Source organism: Cottoperca gobio, chromosome 12 (assembly GCF_900634415.1).
Source record: "Cottoperca gobio chromosome 12, fCotGob3.1, whole genome shotgun sequence".
NCBI lineage: Eukaryota > Metazoa > Chordata > Actinopteri > Perciformes > Bovichtidae > Cottoperca > Cottoperca gobio.
The window spans coordinates 5,501,686-5,517,216 of record NC_041366.1 but is presented as its reverse complement, the minus strand read 5'-3'; the positions used below and the strand labels follow the sequence as shown (position 1 = coordinate 5,517,216).

General features: G+C 42.6%; 1 protein-coding gene across 8 annotated transcripts in view; it reads left to right on the top strand.

Moving 5' to 3' along the window:
• Nucleotides 1-15,531, top strand: part of grin1a (glutamate receptor, ionotropic, N-methyl D-aspartate 1a) — a 32,609-nt gene extending 17,078 nt beyond the window's left edge. For 3 of the 8 annotated variants that reach the window (XM_029445408.1, XM_029445407.1, XM_029445410.1), the window contains 12 exons: nucleotides 115-279; nucleotides 592-710; nucleotides 1,078-1,190; nucleotides 1,680-1,828; nucleotides 2,283-2,440; nucleotides 2,983-3,144; nucleotides 3,453-3,562; nucleotides 3,931-4,076; nucleotides 4,355-4,405; nucleotides 9,137-9,163; nucleotides 9,856-9,966; nucleotides 13,469-13,537. In XM_029445408.1, coding sequence (XP_029301268.1) covers nucleotides 115-279; nucleotides 592-710; nucleotides 1,078-1,190; nucleotides 1,680-1,828; nucleotides 2,283-2,440; nucleotides 2,983-3,144; nucleotides 3,453-3,562; nucleotides 3,931-4,076; nucleotides 4,355-4,405; nucleotides 9,137-9,163; nucleotides 9,856-9,966; nucleotides 13,469-13,537 — 1,380 coding nt within the window. Of the gene's footprint in view, nucleotides 1-114; nucleotides 280-591; nucleotides 711-1,077; nucleotides 1,191-1,679; nucleotides 1,829-2,282; nucleotides 2,441-2,982; nucleotides 3,145-3,452; nucleotides 3,563-3,930; nucleotides 4,077-4,354; nucleotides 4,406-9,136; nucleotides 9,164-9,855; nucleotides 9,967-13,468 lie in introns of all 8 variants that reach the window. The other 5 variants (XM_029445409.1, XM_029445412.1, XM_029445411.1 and 2 more) reach the window with 3 other exon arrangements.

The following is a 15,531-nucleotide window of genomic DNA, read 5'->3' as shown; positions in this document are numbered from 1 at the left end:
TATATCCCCACTAGGCTTAACCTTAATCCTTAAAGCCTGGAAACATTCTGTGGTCTAGACGACAGCAGGTTGATAGCTGATTCTCATGTTAACACCTTCTTTTTGGGACTTCAGGTGAACAACAGTAACAAGAAAGAGTGGAATGGCATGATGGGAGAGCTTCTTGGGGGCCTGGCTGACATGATTGTAGCCCCGCTGACTATAAACAACGAACGAGCCCAGTACATCGAATTCTCCAAACCCTTTAAATATCAAGGTCTCACCATCCTCGTTAAAAAGGTGAGTGTCCACCTTTAACCCATTAGGTGCTTTATCGAGTTAAACAACTACTGAGGAGTTGCATACATACTTAAGTTGTGGAATCCTCTAACCTCTAACGCAATTTTCTGTATCTGTATTACAAATATAGATTAGTTTTAATTCATTTTATTTTTTCTCAAGCTATACAGCTAAACATATGTAATGTACATTTGAAAAGATGTGGAGATAAACTTGGAGACATATATATTATTTTAGTCTATAATATGCACACGTAAGGTAATCAGAGTTGTTGATTATCAATGAATAACCAGCTTCGATGTGTGTTTTCAGGAAATCCCTCGCAGTACACTGGATTCGTTCATGCAGCCGTTCCAAAGCACGCTGTGGCTGCTGGTGGGTCTTTCGGTACATGTGGTGGCGGTGATGCTTTACCTACTAGACCGGTTCAGGTACAAGGGGGTCATGTGTGTGTATGCGTGTGACCATGTGTGTGTGTTTACGTGTACTCACGACTGAATGGGTGAGTGTGTGTGTGTGTGTGTGTACATGTGTGTACATGCACTCCCGAGCGCTGCAGATCTTACCTCAATGTGGACTCGAAGGCAGACAGAGGTGAAGATTGGTTCCAACCATCCCACCGCTCTGTCCCTGTGTCTCTGTCTTTGTCTGTTTTCTTTCGGAATTTGTTTCCCTTCTTGCTTTGCTTTTTCATGTTCAGCTCCCTTCCCAGCTGGGGTTGCCAGGGTTTTCTCCTCTACAAGTTCTCGCCAATTTCTCATTTTATGTCCTGCAACCCTCCCAATTTCTTCCCTCTAGCCCGTTTGGAAGATTTAAAGTAAACAGTGAAGAAGAAGAAGAAGATGCCCTCACCTTATCATCTGCTATGTGGTTCTCCTGGGGAGTGTTGCTGAATTCTGGAATAGGAGAAGGTAAGATACAAAAAGAAAATCATTCATGAAAATCTCCAAATCATATTTATTCACCAGTAAACTTTGCCTTTCTCCCTGAACACAGTAATGCTGTTGAGTACTTTAGTCTTTACGCAGTTTTGCAGTTGTATAAAAGACCAACATGAAGGCGTTTGTGGCTCCAGCCTTGCCTCGCTGTCATGTTTTTCTTTGGGGATGACAAATTAATTCCTTTCAAATCACATTTTGTTAAGAAAGACAGTGACGCAAGCGACAAGCTCGTCTTTTAACAGCTTACACCTGTTCCCTTGGCTTGTTTCATTTGTCTTCCAGTTTTACATTTCGTGTCTGGTATTTCTATTTATAGTTATTTCTTTGTAAACGTTATGGTATTTGTAATATATGACTAGAAAATGTATTATTTGCAGTAGTACTTGAAACAGCACTTATTTTAAATGATTAATTATTAGAAATTAAAATGAAAAGTTAAATCTTGACCTCACCACACAGGTGCACCACGCAGCTTCTCAGCGAGAATCCTGGGTATGGTGTGGGCCGGATTTGCCATGATCATTGTGGCTTCTTATACTGCCAACCTGGCTGCCTTCCTTGTGTTGGACCGGCCTGAGGAGCGCATCACTGGCATCAATGACCCAAGGGTGTGTAGAGGGTGATACTAGGGCCAATTTTAATACGCAAGCAATCTTGAAACCCAACGGTTATGAACAATTGTTTCTGGGGTTCCAGTGTAGCCAGTTGATATCCGGTCTGAGATTTCTTTTTCCGTGCACCGCTCAATTGTTTATGGTTCAATTAGCAACTTTAGATGCAGGAATGGAGTTGATCTTGAGAGACACCATCTACCACCAGATTGTAGCCAGTTAACAAGCTAATAAAAAGCAAAATCTTCATCAAACGATAGCCATTGGGTTCCGAGATTGCATTTCGGCTAATATGTTCCATTCTTTTGCTCTCCACAGACTGTTTACCTGCATACAACCATAGCCTGGTGGTGATCCCCACAGCAACATTTTTATCATATGATATTATATAAGTTATATATAAGTCATTACTCGACTGTTTGTGTCTTTTCGTCTCTGTCTCTTTTTGCAGCTGAGAAATCCATCGGACAAGTTCATCTACGCCACGGTGAAGCAGAGCTCCGTGGACATCTACTTCCGGCGGCAGGTGGAGCTTAGCACCATGTACCGCCACATGGAGAAGCACAACTATGAGAGTGCCGCCGAGGCTATCCAGGCCGTGCGTGACAAGTGAGTCTCGGCCAGGCCGGGCCGACCAGAGCACGTGTCGGCCGGCTGCTCGACCTATCAGATACACAGCCCAGGGCCAGTCCAGTCAGCTCAGGGGGGGGGACATGGACCTCTGGGCCAGGCAGAAGCAGCAGGACTTACTGCTGCATTCCCTCTGATCCAGGTCCATCACCCAGCCAAGACAGTCTTCAGGGACAGGAGCAAGTGTGGACGTGTCAACAGCATTGGCACAAGTTTGAGGTTAAGCTAACATTGAGTCAAGCAGCACCCTTTTTCAGGTTGTACCCAGACGAACATCTTTGAGATGGGGGGAATCCAATGGGGGACGCGCCCTAACCCATCTGGCATTGGATTTCATTTGGGCCATAAGCAGCGGTAGAGATGCTGGTAAACGCTGAATGACACACACGATCTGGTGTGCGAGAGAGAGAGGGGTGGGAGCCGTAAATGTGTATGTAAATCATTGTACTGTTGCACCGTAACCCCCTCCTTCCCCTCCTCCCTCCTCCCTCCTCCTCCTCCTCCCTCCCCCTCCCCCACAGCAAGCTGCATGCTTTCATCTGGGACTCTGCGGTGCTGGAGTTTGAAGCCTCGCAGAAGTGCGACCTGGTGACCACGGGAGAGCTGTTTTTCCGTTCGGGCTTTGGCATAGGCATGCGCAAGGACAGCCCCTGGAAACAGAATGTGTCCCTGGCTATTCTCAGGTCTGTCCCAGCCGAAGCTACATTACTCGTATGACTTTTATTTTGTTTCTTATCAATATGATTTCATGGTCAGGTATTGACCATTTATAGCCATCCAATACATCGCCTTATGTCACATCTACTATCTCTGTATCTCCCCTCTCCTACCCTCTCTGTCTGTTTGTCTCTGTCTGTCTGTCAGTACACCTGTCCTGCTGTCTCTGTCTCATTTGTGTTGCTATCTGGGAGTAAGCGGCTCGAGTATTGCGCCATTCGCGGCGTGTATTAACTTTGTTACCTCTCTCTCCACCAACCCCAACCCCCTGCAGTTCTCATGAGAATGGCTTCATGGAAGACCTAGATAAAACCTGGGTGAGATACCAGGAGTGTGACTCGCGGAGCAATGCCCCAGCCACACTCACCTTTGAAAACATGGCAGGTATGGTCCTTAAGGCGTAGAAAAAGCGTTAAAAGTGATTGGACAAAAACTGCAGTGGTAAGGTACTGTAGCTCTTTTTTGTCCAATACCTTTACAAAATCGTTGTGTTAGTGTCGGCGTGGGTGCTCTGTGGAAGTGTGCCGTACAGTATCTTGTGCTGTGGCTTTGTGCGGTTGTGGATTTCCATTAATATTGTGTGGTTTGCAGCTGCCTCCATCAATAGGAGCTGGTTGAAATAAGAGGGGCGACCGCTGAGCATGACGGGCAGATCATGCATTCATGTTCAGTGGGAGCGGCGGGGTTGTAGACCGGAAGCTTACATATCTCTACCTCTGCTCTGTCTTTGTTCGTCTGTCCCTTCCCAACAGGGGTCTTCATGCTGGTGGCCGGTGGGATTGCAGCAGGTATCTTCCTAATCTTCATTGAAATCGCCTATAAGCGCCATAAAGACGCCCGCAGGAAGCAGATGCAGCTGGCCTTTGCGGCGGTCAATGTTTGGAGGAAGAACCTGCAGGTAAGATTGATCCCCTCTGCTCGCTCACACCCAGGGTGGAATGACTGGGGTGTAAGAGAGCCATCAGAGCACCCACCTCATGGGGGGTTGATTTGACTGTCTCTTGGCCTCTTAAGGAGCTTTTCATTTTGCACTTCAGTGGTGGTCAGATTGCCAGATCACTGTATGAGAAACTGTGATCTCCGCTGCCTTCATGCACTGTAAGGCATCCTCAGTGGCTCAGTGTGTAGATCCTAACAGATCTTAGAGGACAACGTGTCTCTTGTGTGTGCCTGCAGGACAGTAAGGAGGTCTCTGGAAGTCAAGCCATGGCCGGGACCCCCTCATTAGTATGTAACTAGCAGAACCATCTCCACCCCCATGCCACCTCTCGCTGTTAGAGTAACAATAAGATAACTAGCCTTGTGAGACCTATTATGATGGACATCTGAATAAAAATTCACCTCCCACGTCCATGGCATGAACTATATTGTATTTTCTAAGCTGCTGCTGTGGCGCTTATACACTTCATAAGGTCAGATGAAGGGGACATGGAAAGCCAACCAAGAAAAGCAAATGTCCTGCAAATAGAACATAAATATTAAAATCAATGCCCTGGCACAATCATACTGCAGTGACTCTCCCAGTATTGTCAGCACAACTGTAAATGTGACAGTGTACAGTATGTCTCCTTATCCAGTGCAGTATCCATAATGCAGAAACCAATTATGAGTCAGACTTATCTTGCATACCAGGGGCTTCATGCAAGCAGACGTAAGCGTCAATTTATTTATTTTATTTCTTCTTGCGCAAGTTGTATCTAGCCATGCAGATAGTTTTGGTTTAAAGGGACAGCTTTTAAAGTGGAGTTGTAAGAGGTATTGATAGTCAGTGTATTACCTACAGTAGATGGCGGTCAGCACGCCTCCTTTGTTGTTTAAAAGGGTTCGCTTCAGTGCTGGTACTCCTGTCTGGTTCTCCAAACCAGGTTGTGCCATCTTTCATCTATTGCAGGTAATACACTGACTATGCATAAGTACATCATACAACCCCACTTCAAAAAATCCAAACTATCCTATTGAGATATCTGTCTTTGAATCTTCTGCAACCAAACCAATAACATGGAGGTGAATGGAACTTATTTATAATTCAAAGACATCTGCAGGGCAAGATACTACTAGGAGTAAACTTTTTTGTGATTTGTGATTTGAGAGAGACAACCCTTTAAGCTACAATCAAGCAGTAAGGTCCTCCACTTCGCCAATGAAGAACATGATTTGCCTCTGTTTCCTATTGCAATCAAACGTGGCTGTGAAGCGTTAAAGGAGCACCCCTCCTCCTCCACCCACACGCCCTCCCTTTCTTTTAGTATTGATGGTTTCCCTCCCTGATTGGATAGCTTGGAGTTTGCAGGGGTTCCACATTTAATGGCCAGTCACATTCAGAGATTGGCACGCAGCTCGTCTCTGTAACCTTGAACCAAAGCCCAGTGTTTGGTGCTGCTGAATAGAGACAGCAGGGCTGGAGGTACAGTATAAAATCACAAGTGCCTGTCAGCAAATCACCGTCCTTCGGAGAGTATCTGCCATCGACCTGACTACTGTGTGTAACCGTCGGGCGTGTCCTCATATAGATGTGCGTTCTCTAGGCCCATATGGCAGGCTAATGCATGCAAGGGGTGGGGGTCACTGAGAAAGGAGAGGGACACACCAAACTGCCAGTAGACCTGTGTGTTTCAGATTCACGTCAGCGATGATCATGTCAATTTCTCTGCACCGCTGAACAAAGGCGGCTCATGCATGCACATCTTGCTCATCGACCGTCACTGTGGGCCCTCGAGCTAAAATAGCGGGGACACAAAATCTTTCTCTAAATATAACCACTGTAATGGCTAAGGTCTCATGCAAGGAGCACAGAGGGAGCCCACAAAGTCAAGTCAAACTCATACAATCTGTTCTGCTCAGCATATTATTCATACTGTTTGGCTGCACTGATTACATTATTCAGCGTGATCTAATTTCGACAAATTAAAAACGACAACTTGGTTATGTAGGACACAAACTCATCACGATGGAAAACCTAACATCACAGTTTATGTGGCCCTCTTCCTTCCTTAGTGCAGCAAGCACTGAAACCTGGAGTCCCATTCTTGACATCATTTTGACTGCTCGTGCGTGTGTTTGTTTGTCATTATGTGCTTATACTGCCTTAGGTTGGTGTAATACTGTGCACCCACATACCTTTCAACACAGAGGCGTAACCTGAGAGAATGTGCACTTCTGACTAACTTAAATCATTAAGCTCGCACAATGCTTTACAGATAAATAAAGATGCATGTATTATAAGAATTGCATGCCTAAGATATTCTTTAAGGAGCTGTAGCCAAAGAGATGTAGTGGGGGTAGACCTACTTATCTAATTTAGCATGTATTTATTTTATGATAAGAGAGTTTAGCCTTTCTGTGGCTGATTTAAATCTTTATGATCTAAATTTATAATTTATACTATACAATTTATGTACAAACTTTAAATAGGATGTGTAATAATTGAGGAAATATGACAGCCCGTAATTTTACTGTTTCAATGGCCATCTGTTTGCAGTACAAACAATAGACTTTAGAGTTATTTAGCCTCTATGTTGCTGTTTTGTGTCTCTTTGTAGTCGTTACACATCTCTCTGTTTCTTTGGAGTCATTTTGTGTCTGTTGTTGGTCATTGTGTGTCTCTTTGTGCTAATTTATGTCTATTTGTCTCTTTTTTTGTAATATTAGGTCTCTTTGTAGTTATTTTTGACTGACTGTTTTGCCTGTTGTGACTGTTTTGCCCTTTTTTTAGTCTTTGTGAGTGTCTTTGTGGTCTTTTTGTGTCTATTTGCAGCTGTTTTGCATCTCTTAGTAGTTGTTGTGAGTCTCGTTGTAATCATTTTGAGTCTCTTTGTGGTTGTTTTGCCCCTTTTCATAGTGGTTGTGAGTCTCTTTGTGGTCTCTTTAAGCTGCTTTGCAGCTCTTGTAGTCTTTTTGTCTCTCTTTGTTGTCATTTTAAATTTTAAATTTTAAACTTTAATTGTGGTCATTTTGAGGCTCTTCCTGGTTGGTACGTGTCTCTTTGAGTATAATTTTGTATGTGAAGGCCAGGGCCAAGGCCCCTGACACACCAACAAATCAGTTATTCCAGATTTTAAATTCATCAGCACTCAGTCTCATGAACATTTCCAAAACACTTTCAACATGGCTCATGTCTAAATTAAATGTAATCATGCCAGCAAAGAGGCACACACAAGATTAGTCTTAAAAAGCTCAATACACAGTAACTGAAAATCTAAATTCAACAAATCAAAAACATATCAAAATTGCAAGAATTATACAATAAAAAGCATCCTTTCTTTTTTTGATCTACTAGAATGAATTGTTTCATACCTCTCAACAATGATGTTGATACATAAATATCATTAATGAGCTATTATTGGCCAATAACATTAATCCGACTTTGGTATGAACTAAACAGGCTTCATATATTTTATATTTCATGTACTTGTTTTGCCACTTGGTCTTAATTCTCCTGACTATAATATGTTCTATGAATTTACATCATACAGATTTATGTTCAACTTTATGTTACTCATTCTTCTTAGTATGATCACTGGTGCTGAACGTTTTTCTGACCACTACATCACTACATGAGGCTACATGTCTGGCTTTCAGCTTTCCCTTTTTAACAGATGTTACTCAGAAGTGCACTATCTGAACGAGACTTAAACTGGTGTCAGTTTGGGATGAAAACAAAGTGTTACAAACCCTGATGATGATGATGATGATGATGATGATGATGATGATGATGATGATGATGATGATGATGATGATGATGATTATGGTATACAGTATAATGATGATGGCACACTGCAGCGGCTCGCTTCTGTTTACGACAAGACATAGGAGGCTGCTGTACAACGTGCGTGTCCCCATGCCATGCTCATCTAAAGGTCCAGCATGCCGTGCATGGTCAGGACTGTGCACACGCAGCACTTCATCAGGGTTCAGAGCGGCCACACTTTGCTCCTGCTGCCTCACACGTGTAAGAAATGGGGGAAAGTAAAGCTAAAACGAAGAGACATCCCTCACCAAGACGCTTACAGTTAGAAGCACTTATTACACCAGCTGACTTCCTCCATTTACTAACATGAGATGTCATCTTTCAACAGGAAAAGCATTTTACTTTCTTATGACCTGCACTAAAATCGAGTGATGTCGTGCACCATTCACTCCTCTACCGGCTCTCATCTATCCTCAATGCCAGCTAACGCCATGATATTAGGGGGTTGAGAGAAAAAGTGCTGGTTGGCGGGGTGATGGGTGATACAAATGTGTCCAAAAAGTGGTCATGTGACCTGATGGAAAAGGATGTACTGCGGGGGCCAGTGCTGGCCAGGATTGATTTGTCATGCTATTTGTTTTGTGTTTTACTTATTCTATGTTTTCCTCCTTTTATCCCTCTCTCCATCCATAAAATTGTTTGGCATGTTGAAATTCACACCACACTGCCCCGCCCAGGTAAAGGGTCTCCCTCCCTGCAACTACTCAATCATCATCCACTTATACTTTACTAACATCCATCCTAGAGCGCTTTCTGTTTTTCTGAGAAATAGCATCAGAATAGCAAATATTTTCTTTTTTGCACTTTAACTTAGATAAAGAATATATTTTGCAGCTACAGTAGGTTGATCATTCCTTCACAAACTTTTATTTTAATGCACTTTTTTTCATTCTCCATCCCATTCCCTTGTGTGTGGGGTGAATTTCCATTATACCACTTTGAGGTATAATGACTTTAAATGGGCTTAAATAACTGACTTTTTGTCGCTGTTGTTTTCCCTCTTTGATATGCATTTTAGTGGCCTCCGATACTGTAGATCAACTTTTTTTATATCTGCCTGGCTTTGGATGTGGATGTTTGCTTTGCTAAGTCTTTTTTTCAAATACCTGCCCTTTTTGGTTCCCTTGGCTTTTGCTTAAGGATCTTCTTTAAAGTAATAACGATCAAGTGGATGGAAATTTATTTTATTTTCCTTTTCTCCCCCTATGCAGCCCTCTTCCTCTCTAGAGACTCAGGATGTAAGAATACCTTAATATGAGCTTTTTATTTTGCACACAAACACCAGTTATTGTGCTAAGAGTAGCTGTGGGGCACTCTGATGTATGAGGGAGGGAGTGCACCAAATTGGCTGCCATCTTGTAAGGATACAGTTTAAACTGCTTCTTTCTTTACTTTTCTATTTCTGTTTTTGACAGGAATGCATTTAGTCATATTTGTTTAATCGATCCATCTTAAATTTAAGATCGCTTGTGTGTTGAGATGAGGAAGTTTCAACTGTGTGTTCAGGCAGAATATACTCAGAAGTGTAACGTAGGTATCACACCCACTGACATCTTTACTAGTCATCACTCATTCCAATGCATTTCGAGGGGGCCAAGTGAATGTGTCAGCACATTTCTAGAAGGCTAACGTGCCATCTTGAGCAGTCCCAGTGTGATACTGTCGCATACAAAATGTAGAAAAATGCCCTCATATCAGACTGAACAGACTACTTCCACTCTCACATCTAACAGGCTTTATCGCTTTCTTTCTCCCTCTTTGCGCATTTTACATTTCCAAATGCTGTAGTCTTTCTCACATGACCCTCCCTCTATTTAGACAATATAAAATAAGATCATTGGGGTGGTGGTGGGAAGAGAGAATGGGTGAAACCACGGTTATCACCCCGGCCAGAGGACATGAATAATGTTTCTACATATATTCATTTTAGGATAGGAAAAGTGGTAGAGCAGAGCCAGACCCCAAAAAGAAAGCCTCTTTTAGGTCCATCAGTACCAACCTGGCCTCCAGCATCAAGAGACGTAGGTCCTCCAAAGACACGGTAAGGAGACGAAGAAGCAACATCTTCCCTCTTTTTCCTCTCCTCCTCCTCTTCTGTCTCTACTACTCTCCTTTCTCCTCCTCTGTCCTCTCTGCCTACATCTCCATATCAGACCGCGAGGGAGTCCCATGTCCTCACTCACCCATTTCCACACGGCTCCGCGGCCTCTGCCACGTGTCTGTCCGTTCACCATCAATCAGCCATCACCATTTAGCATCTGTAGATCCTCTTACAGGCTGGAGGGCATCAGTGCAGGAACTCAAGTCAGGCCAGGCCAGGAGCTGGGCTCTGAATTTGGCAAGTGTCCAGAATTTTTAGGGGTTTTGATGGGATTAGTGCCGTGTTCTTCTGAACCAGGGTTGGTGGGGCAACAAAAGCAAGCAGTCTGCCAGTGGTGTTTTGTCTTGAGCTGCTCTTCCTCCCCCGCCTATGGTTTGGACATGGATTCTGGCGATTGTGTGCTGTTTTGGTGGCGTTGTGATGTGTGTGTACTGTACTTAAGCGTACAAGATATATTTGTGTTTGTGTCCTGTCTTTTTGACTTGCTTGATCCTTTGTATATCCATCATTTCTTCGCACCAATCTCACCCGCACTTCCTCCATTTGGGTTTCAGCCACTGTTGGTTTGCTTTTGGTTTGAAAAGCATGCGCTGGTGTTTTGTCATTTTTTCCCCAACAATCCATTTCCAAGGTAGTCGTGATGGCCAGTACTCCTGGGGGAAGAAAATTAATGTGTTACCTTATTTATCAACATGTCTATTTCAGGATTACACTCATGGATTTCTATTAATCAATTTACTTTTGGCTTTGTCATATTTTCTTTGTCATAATTCTTGTTTATTTTTCAGTGTCCTTGTGGTCCAAACTGTGCATGCCTTTTTCAGGATATATTTTCAGGTGGTGATGACGGTCTTCTTTTATGTTTTAATTATTGTTTTGTTCTTTTACGAACTACAAACTGCGAAGCCTTAGACTCTCACTGTGTTACAAATACAAGCTATTATTTTGTTCTCTAAATCACCATGTCTATATCTTTGCTTGGCTCCTTTGTTGCAGCACATTGAGAGTGTCAGGTTTTCTCCATTCCTTCACAGTTGAGTTGAAAGGTCCTGCTCGTTGCGGTTGGGAGATTGCACTACACAAGCTTGGAGTGCTCGTACAAACTAGTGACCCGTACTTATTTGTGCACAGCTGCTCCTCCAAACATAGCTGGTCGCTGACCAAATCTGGCATGAGAAAAAAAGAAGCAATAATCTCTGGAAATAGCACAGACACCTTCATGGAAAGGCTTCTGTACCAACATTGTGTTCTGTATGTGTTTCTCAGGGGAGATGTAGCCTACTGCAGCTAAGCTAACGGATCACAGAGTAAAAACTTTATTTTGTGTATTATTTGATCTCCTGTCGTTCTCTCTTTCTCTTGTTTTAACTCTCTTTTTTTAATGGATGTTTCTGCATTGAACCAAACCACCTGTACTCTCCCCTGGAGGTTTCTCAAAAGCGTTGGTCGCATTTGAAGAGAAGAAGAGTGGGATCGCCATTGTTAATAATGTCTGTCCAACCCTGTGTCCTACAAAATGACGTTACCCTTAAACTGAACTGCTTTCTCATTCACGTTTCGAGGGTACTTTCTCCCGGATTACGGTTGTGTTTGGAAAATTGTTGGAAATTGAAACCATGTTTCCCTCGAAACATAATTGACAATGCAGTTCAGTTGTATGGGAATATAATTTTTAGGAAAGGGTTCAGATGCTGGTTTGGGAGCCCTCTAGCTGGAAATAAATGCTCAAGGTGGACAAATAAAACAGGATTTAGTGTAATAAAAGAAGATGCTTCAATCGAAAGATTTCCCATCCCCAGTCTTTGACCATTATTTTGATTTTATATAAATGTTCTTCTTTTATATTAATGGATATCAATGGACTTGAGTGTCAGTGTCCCTCACCCACATGCCACACTGCTCCTCTCTCACTCTGCAAGCATGCCGACGACTGTAACTGTCATAGCTGTAGCAACAGTAGCAGAAATAATCGTTGTAGTTATATATTAAGAAGAATCACCATAGCTGTGTTGCATACGTAGCTTTATAACCATTACCTGTGGTTGTGATGTCAGTGAGATGTCTCTCTTTTTGCTGGTCCACTTGACCCCAGTAGGGCACGCTGTTAGCAGGCCCTCAAGGTACAAGACATAAGAAGACCCAAATGGGGGCTGTAAGCCATATGATGATGCAACTTGCGGGTCAATGAGATGAGGGACATCCACTCTGACTCTCAGAAAATTGGACGTTTTACTATTCAGTCTGGATCTCGCTCCATCTGTCAGCATGTTGGTTGCATCATAACAGCTTCTGAAGCTCATATGCTTGAATGTATTGGCTCTATCGCTTAAAATGAGAGGCACGTTAATCCTAAGATCTTGCTCAATTGAGAACGAGAAAAGAAAATTCATTTGTGACGGGTACACTGGGGCAAGACTCTTCAGTGTTTTGGTTCTGCAATGTACAACATTCATTTGCAATGCATTTACAAACAAAAGATGCTGTCTTTCACATTGGATGTTATGAAACAGGTTTTTCCAACATAGTGCTGCGAGGCAGGATTATGATTGACACGTTGGAAATCAGTACATAATGTACGAGTTTATTACTCCACCCAATTTCCCTGTGTTCCAAAACATGAGGCTACTCTACAAAACAAAAGCATGTTACAAGCTCTATTTATGATGCAATCGACTATATTCACAATGTTTAACCAGTTATTGTTTTATCGGGTTTCTATATTTGCACTCGTTAGCAGAAAAAGCAGCCTCAGCATTTCAAAATATGGCTTACGGCTGTCAGACCACACCCACACACACAGACACACACACACTCTCAAGGCAAAATCACCGTTGCCATAGAAACTAAGCACCTGCATGAAATCGGGATCTTGTTTTCCCTCTCAGCAATGTAGACGCCTAATAATTCAACGCACTCTGCTTTAAAAGAAGCACAGTGAAGCCAGGAATGGACGTAAGAGTTCGGCACAACAGCACTTTGAAATCAGCTTGAAATTCATCTTCTTCTCCATGAGCTGCTAAAATTAGAGAAGCCGCCCGTCTGCATGCATACAGACTGTGGGGAGTCAAACGAGCTGTCTGTCTTACCCCTGGCAGGAAATTATCACCCAAAAAATAAATGATGCCTGATTCAAATGTGCTGTTGTCTAGAGACTCAGGACCTTACGTCTACTCCCAACTAGCCCACCTCAGGCACAACCAAACTGCTTTACAAAATAATCCAAAATAAACTGATCCAACAAAAACAACAAAACTAAGGTTTGCCTGAGAGGGGCTAGAGAACCCTCCTGCTTCTACATTTCCGTGGAAATGAAGCAAAGGTGTTCTTAAAATAAGACATGAATGTTTAGATACGTATACTAACGTTCGGGCAAATGCTACTTTTGTCAAGAAATGACTGTGTGTCCCCTTCCTCCCCACCCCCTTTCTCTTCATCTCTGCAGCAGTACCCACCTACTGACATTACGGGCCAGCTCAACTTGTCTGACCCGTCTGTCAGCACCGTGGTGTAAAGAGAGGGGAGACACCGAGGTCCGCTCCCCGAGGAGAGAGGAAACGAGACGAGAAAAAAGGAGAGGAGGAAGTGGAGGGGGAGAGGGAGAAGGGAGAACCCATCTCCTCGTTCCCTTTGCCGTGGAAGCCAGGGCTTTCATTTCAACGCCAGCCGGCGGAAGCTTTGGAGGAAACTTGCTTGCTGAAGAAGTGTCTGAAAACACTGAACTTGCACCTTTTGAAAGTCAGGATTACCTGGCGTTAGATGTTTGTAGGGTCCCTGAGCATGCACAGAAGAACCCATCTGACTCACATATATACAATATTTTCCTTCTGTATATTATTAGCAAACTTATTTAACCTTATTTTTGACCTTTTGCTCACTCACAAAGATTTACTTAATGTTTGATGTTAACTACTTTCAAATTTCCTGACCAGCTGTATAAGTTAAGCAAGCCAGGTTAGTTTAGTTCAGTTTATGGATAGAGTACTCTACTGTACTCAACATATCACTTCCAATTAGGGCTTAGATACCATAGTAATAGTTTTTCGTAACAGCATATAAGGCAATACAAGACGTACTGTAAGCTTCAATGGATATCAAGTATTTTTTAACGGGAACTACCTGTGTTTTTATCTACACTTTAAAGTTTTGAAGATGTTTCTTTCATTGAGAAGCACTAATTATGGCACTATTGATGAGGATATGACTAATCTTGTCTACCATGAGATGATGGAAGCATGTGTGTGCTTATATATGAATAAGAGCTTTATGTATCTGAATGATGATATTTTGAAGGCTATATACCAGAATCTGTAATTGTTTCCCCTTTAATTTTGTACTGATCTGCCAAATGCATGTTTTATTTTATTTCTAGTAAGAAATCAGTTTCTAAAGATAATCTGTTCAGCTTTACTATAATTTACAGCAAGAGATAAGCAGGTGAATATATGAAATCACAGATTAATGTGCAATCTGGTGAAACAGTTAATTAAGGCTGGTGTATTTTCGTAGAAAACATGTTCTCATCCGTGAGCCATGTTGCTTTTGGGGACGCCCTCTCTCTTCCTCTCTCCTGCCGCAGCAGTCTTTCTCATTTCCAGTCTCTAAGGGGTTGCATCAAAGGGCCAGGTTTTTCATCCAACCATCATTCGGTCTTTTGTGCAAAACCTCGTCCTTGCGTAGCGCTGGAGAGCTTTTACACAAACGGAGCCCGAGTGAATTCAAAGCGTGGTCTTGGTTAGGTGCAAAAACAGGCCGTTTCCCATTTTCTGGAGCTGAGAAACCACTGCTGTTTGTTGAAAAGACTATCACCTCGTGTCCGGTCTCTGGCACTGCATAGCACTTTATGCTGAGGCGTCTCCCAAACTGTCAAATAAAGATATTGATTTACCAAGAAACTACAACAGAATAACATCAGTCAGACATATTCACTTCTCCACTTTAACATGTTTTAATTTCACAAATCTCTTGCTCATTTCACTACAAAAACGGTATCTACAAAGTCTTTACAAGAAGTGCCAAAACAGAATTGTTTTTTAAACTTGAACCGAGTTTGCTTCTGATCATGTTCTCATTCCGGCATATGCATGCTTACGTGTTACTATCAGTGCTTTGGTTTGTTTTTGGATGTGTGTTGTTGCTGTGTACAGTCAGCTGAGCTGTGTGGAGCACTTACTGTAAATATCGTCAGTGTAGATAGGGTTGAGGAGATTGTACTGCTTCTAATACAACTGCAGCTGAGAATGTCTAGTAGCACACACACATATACAACAATTGTGATACACAGGCATGCATTAACACACACATGCACACACACACACACACACACACACACACACACACACACACACACACACACACACACACACACAAACACTCACACTCACAACACAAAACCCCTTAAGGAGGAATCACTTGTTTTTCTTACCTTTTCCAGTAAAGATCTTGCATTGAATCATCTTGTTTATACAACTGTAAATAAAATATACTTGCATTGCCAAGTCTACCCAA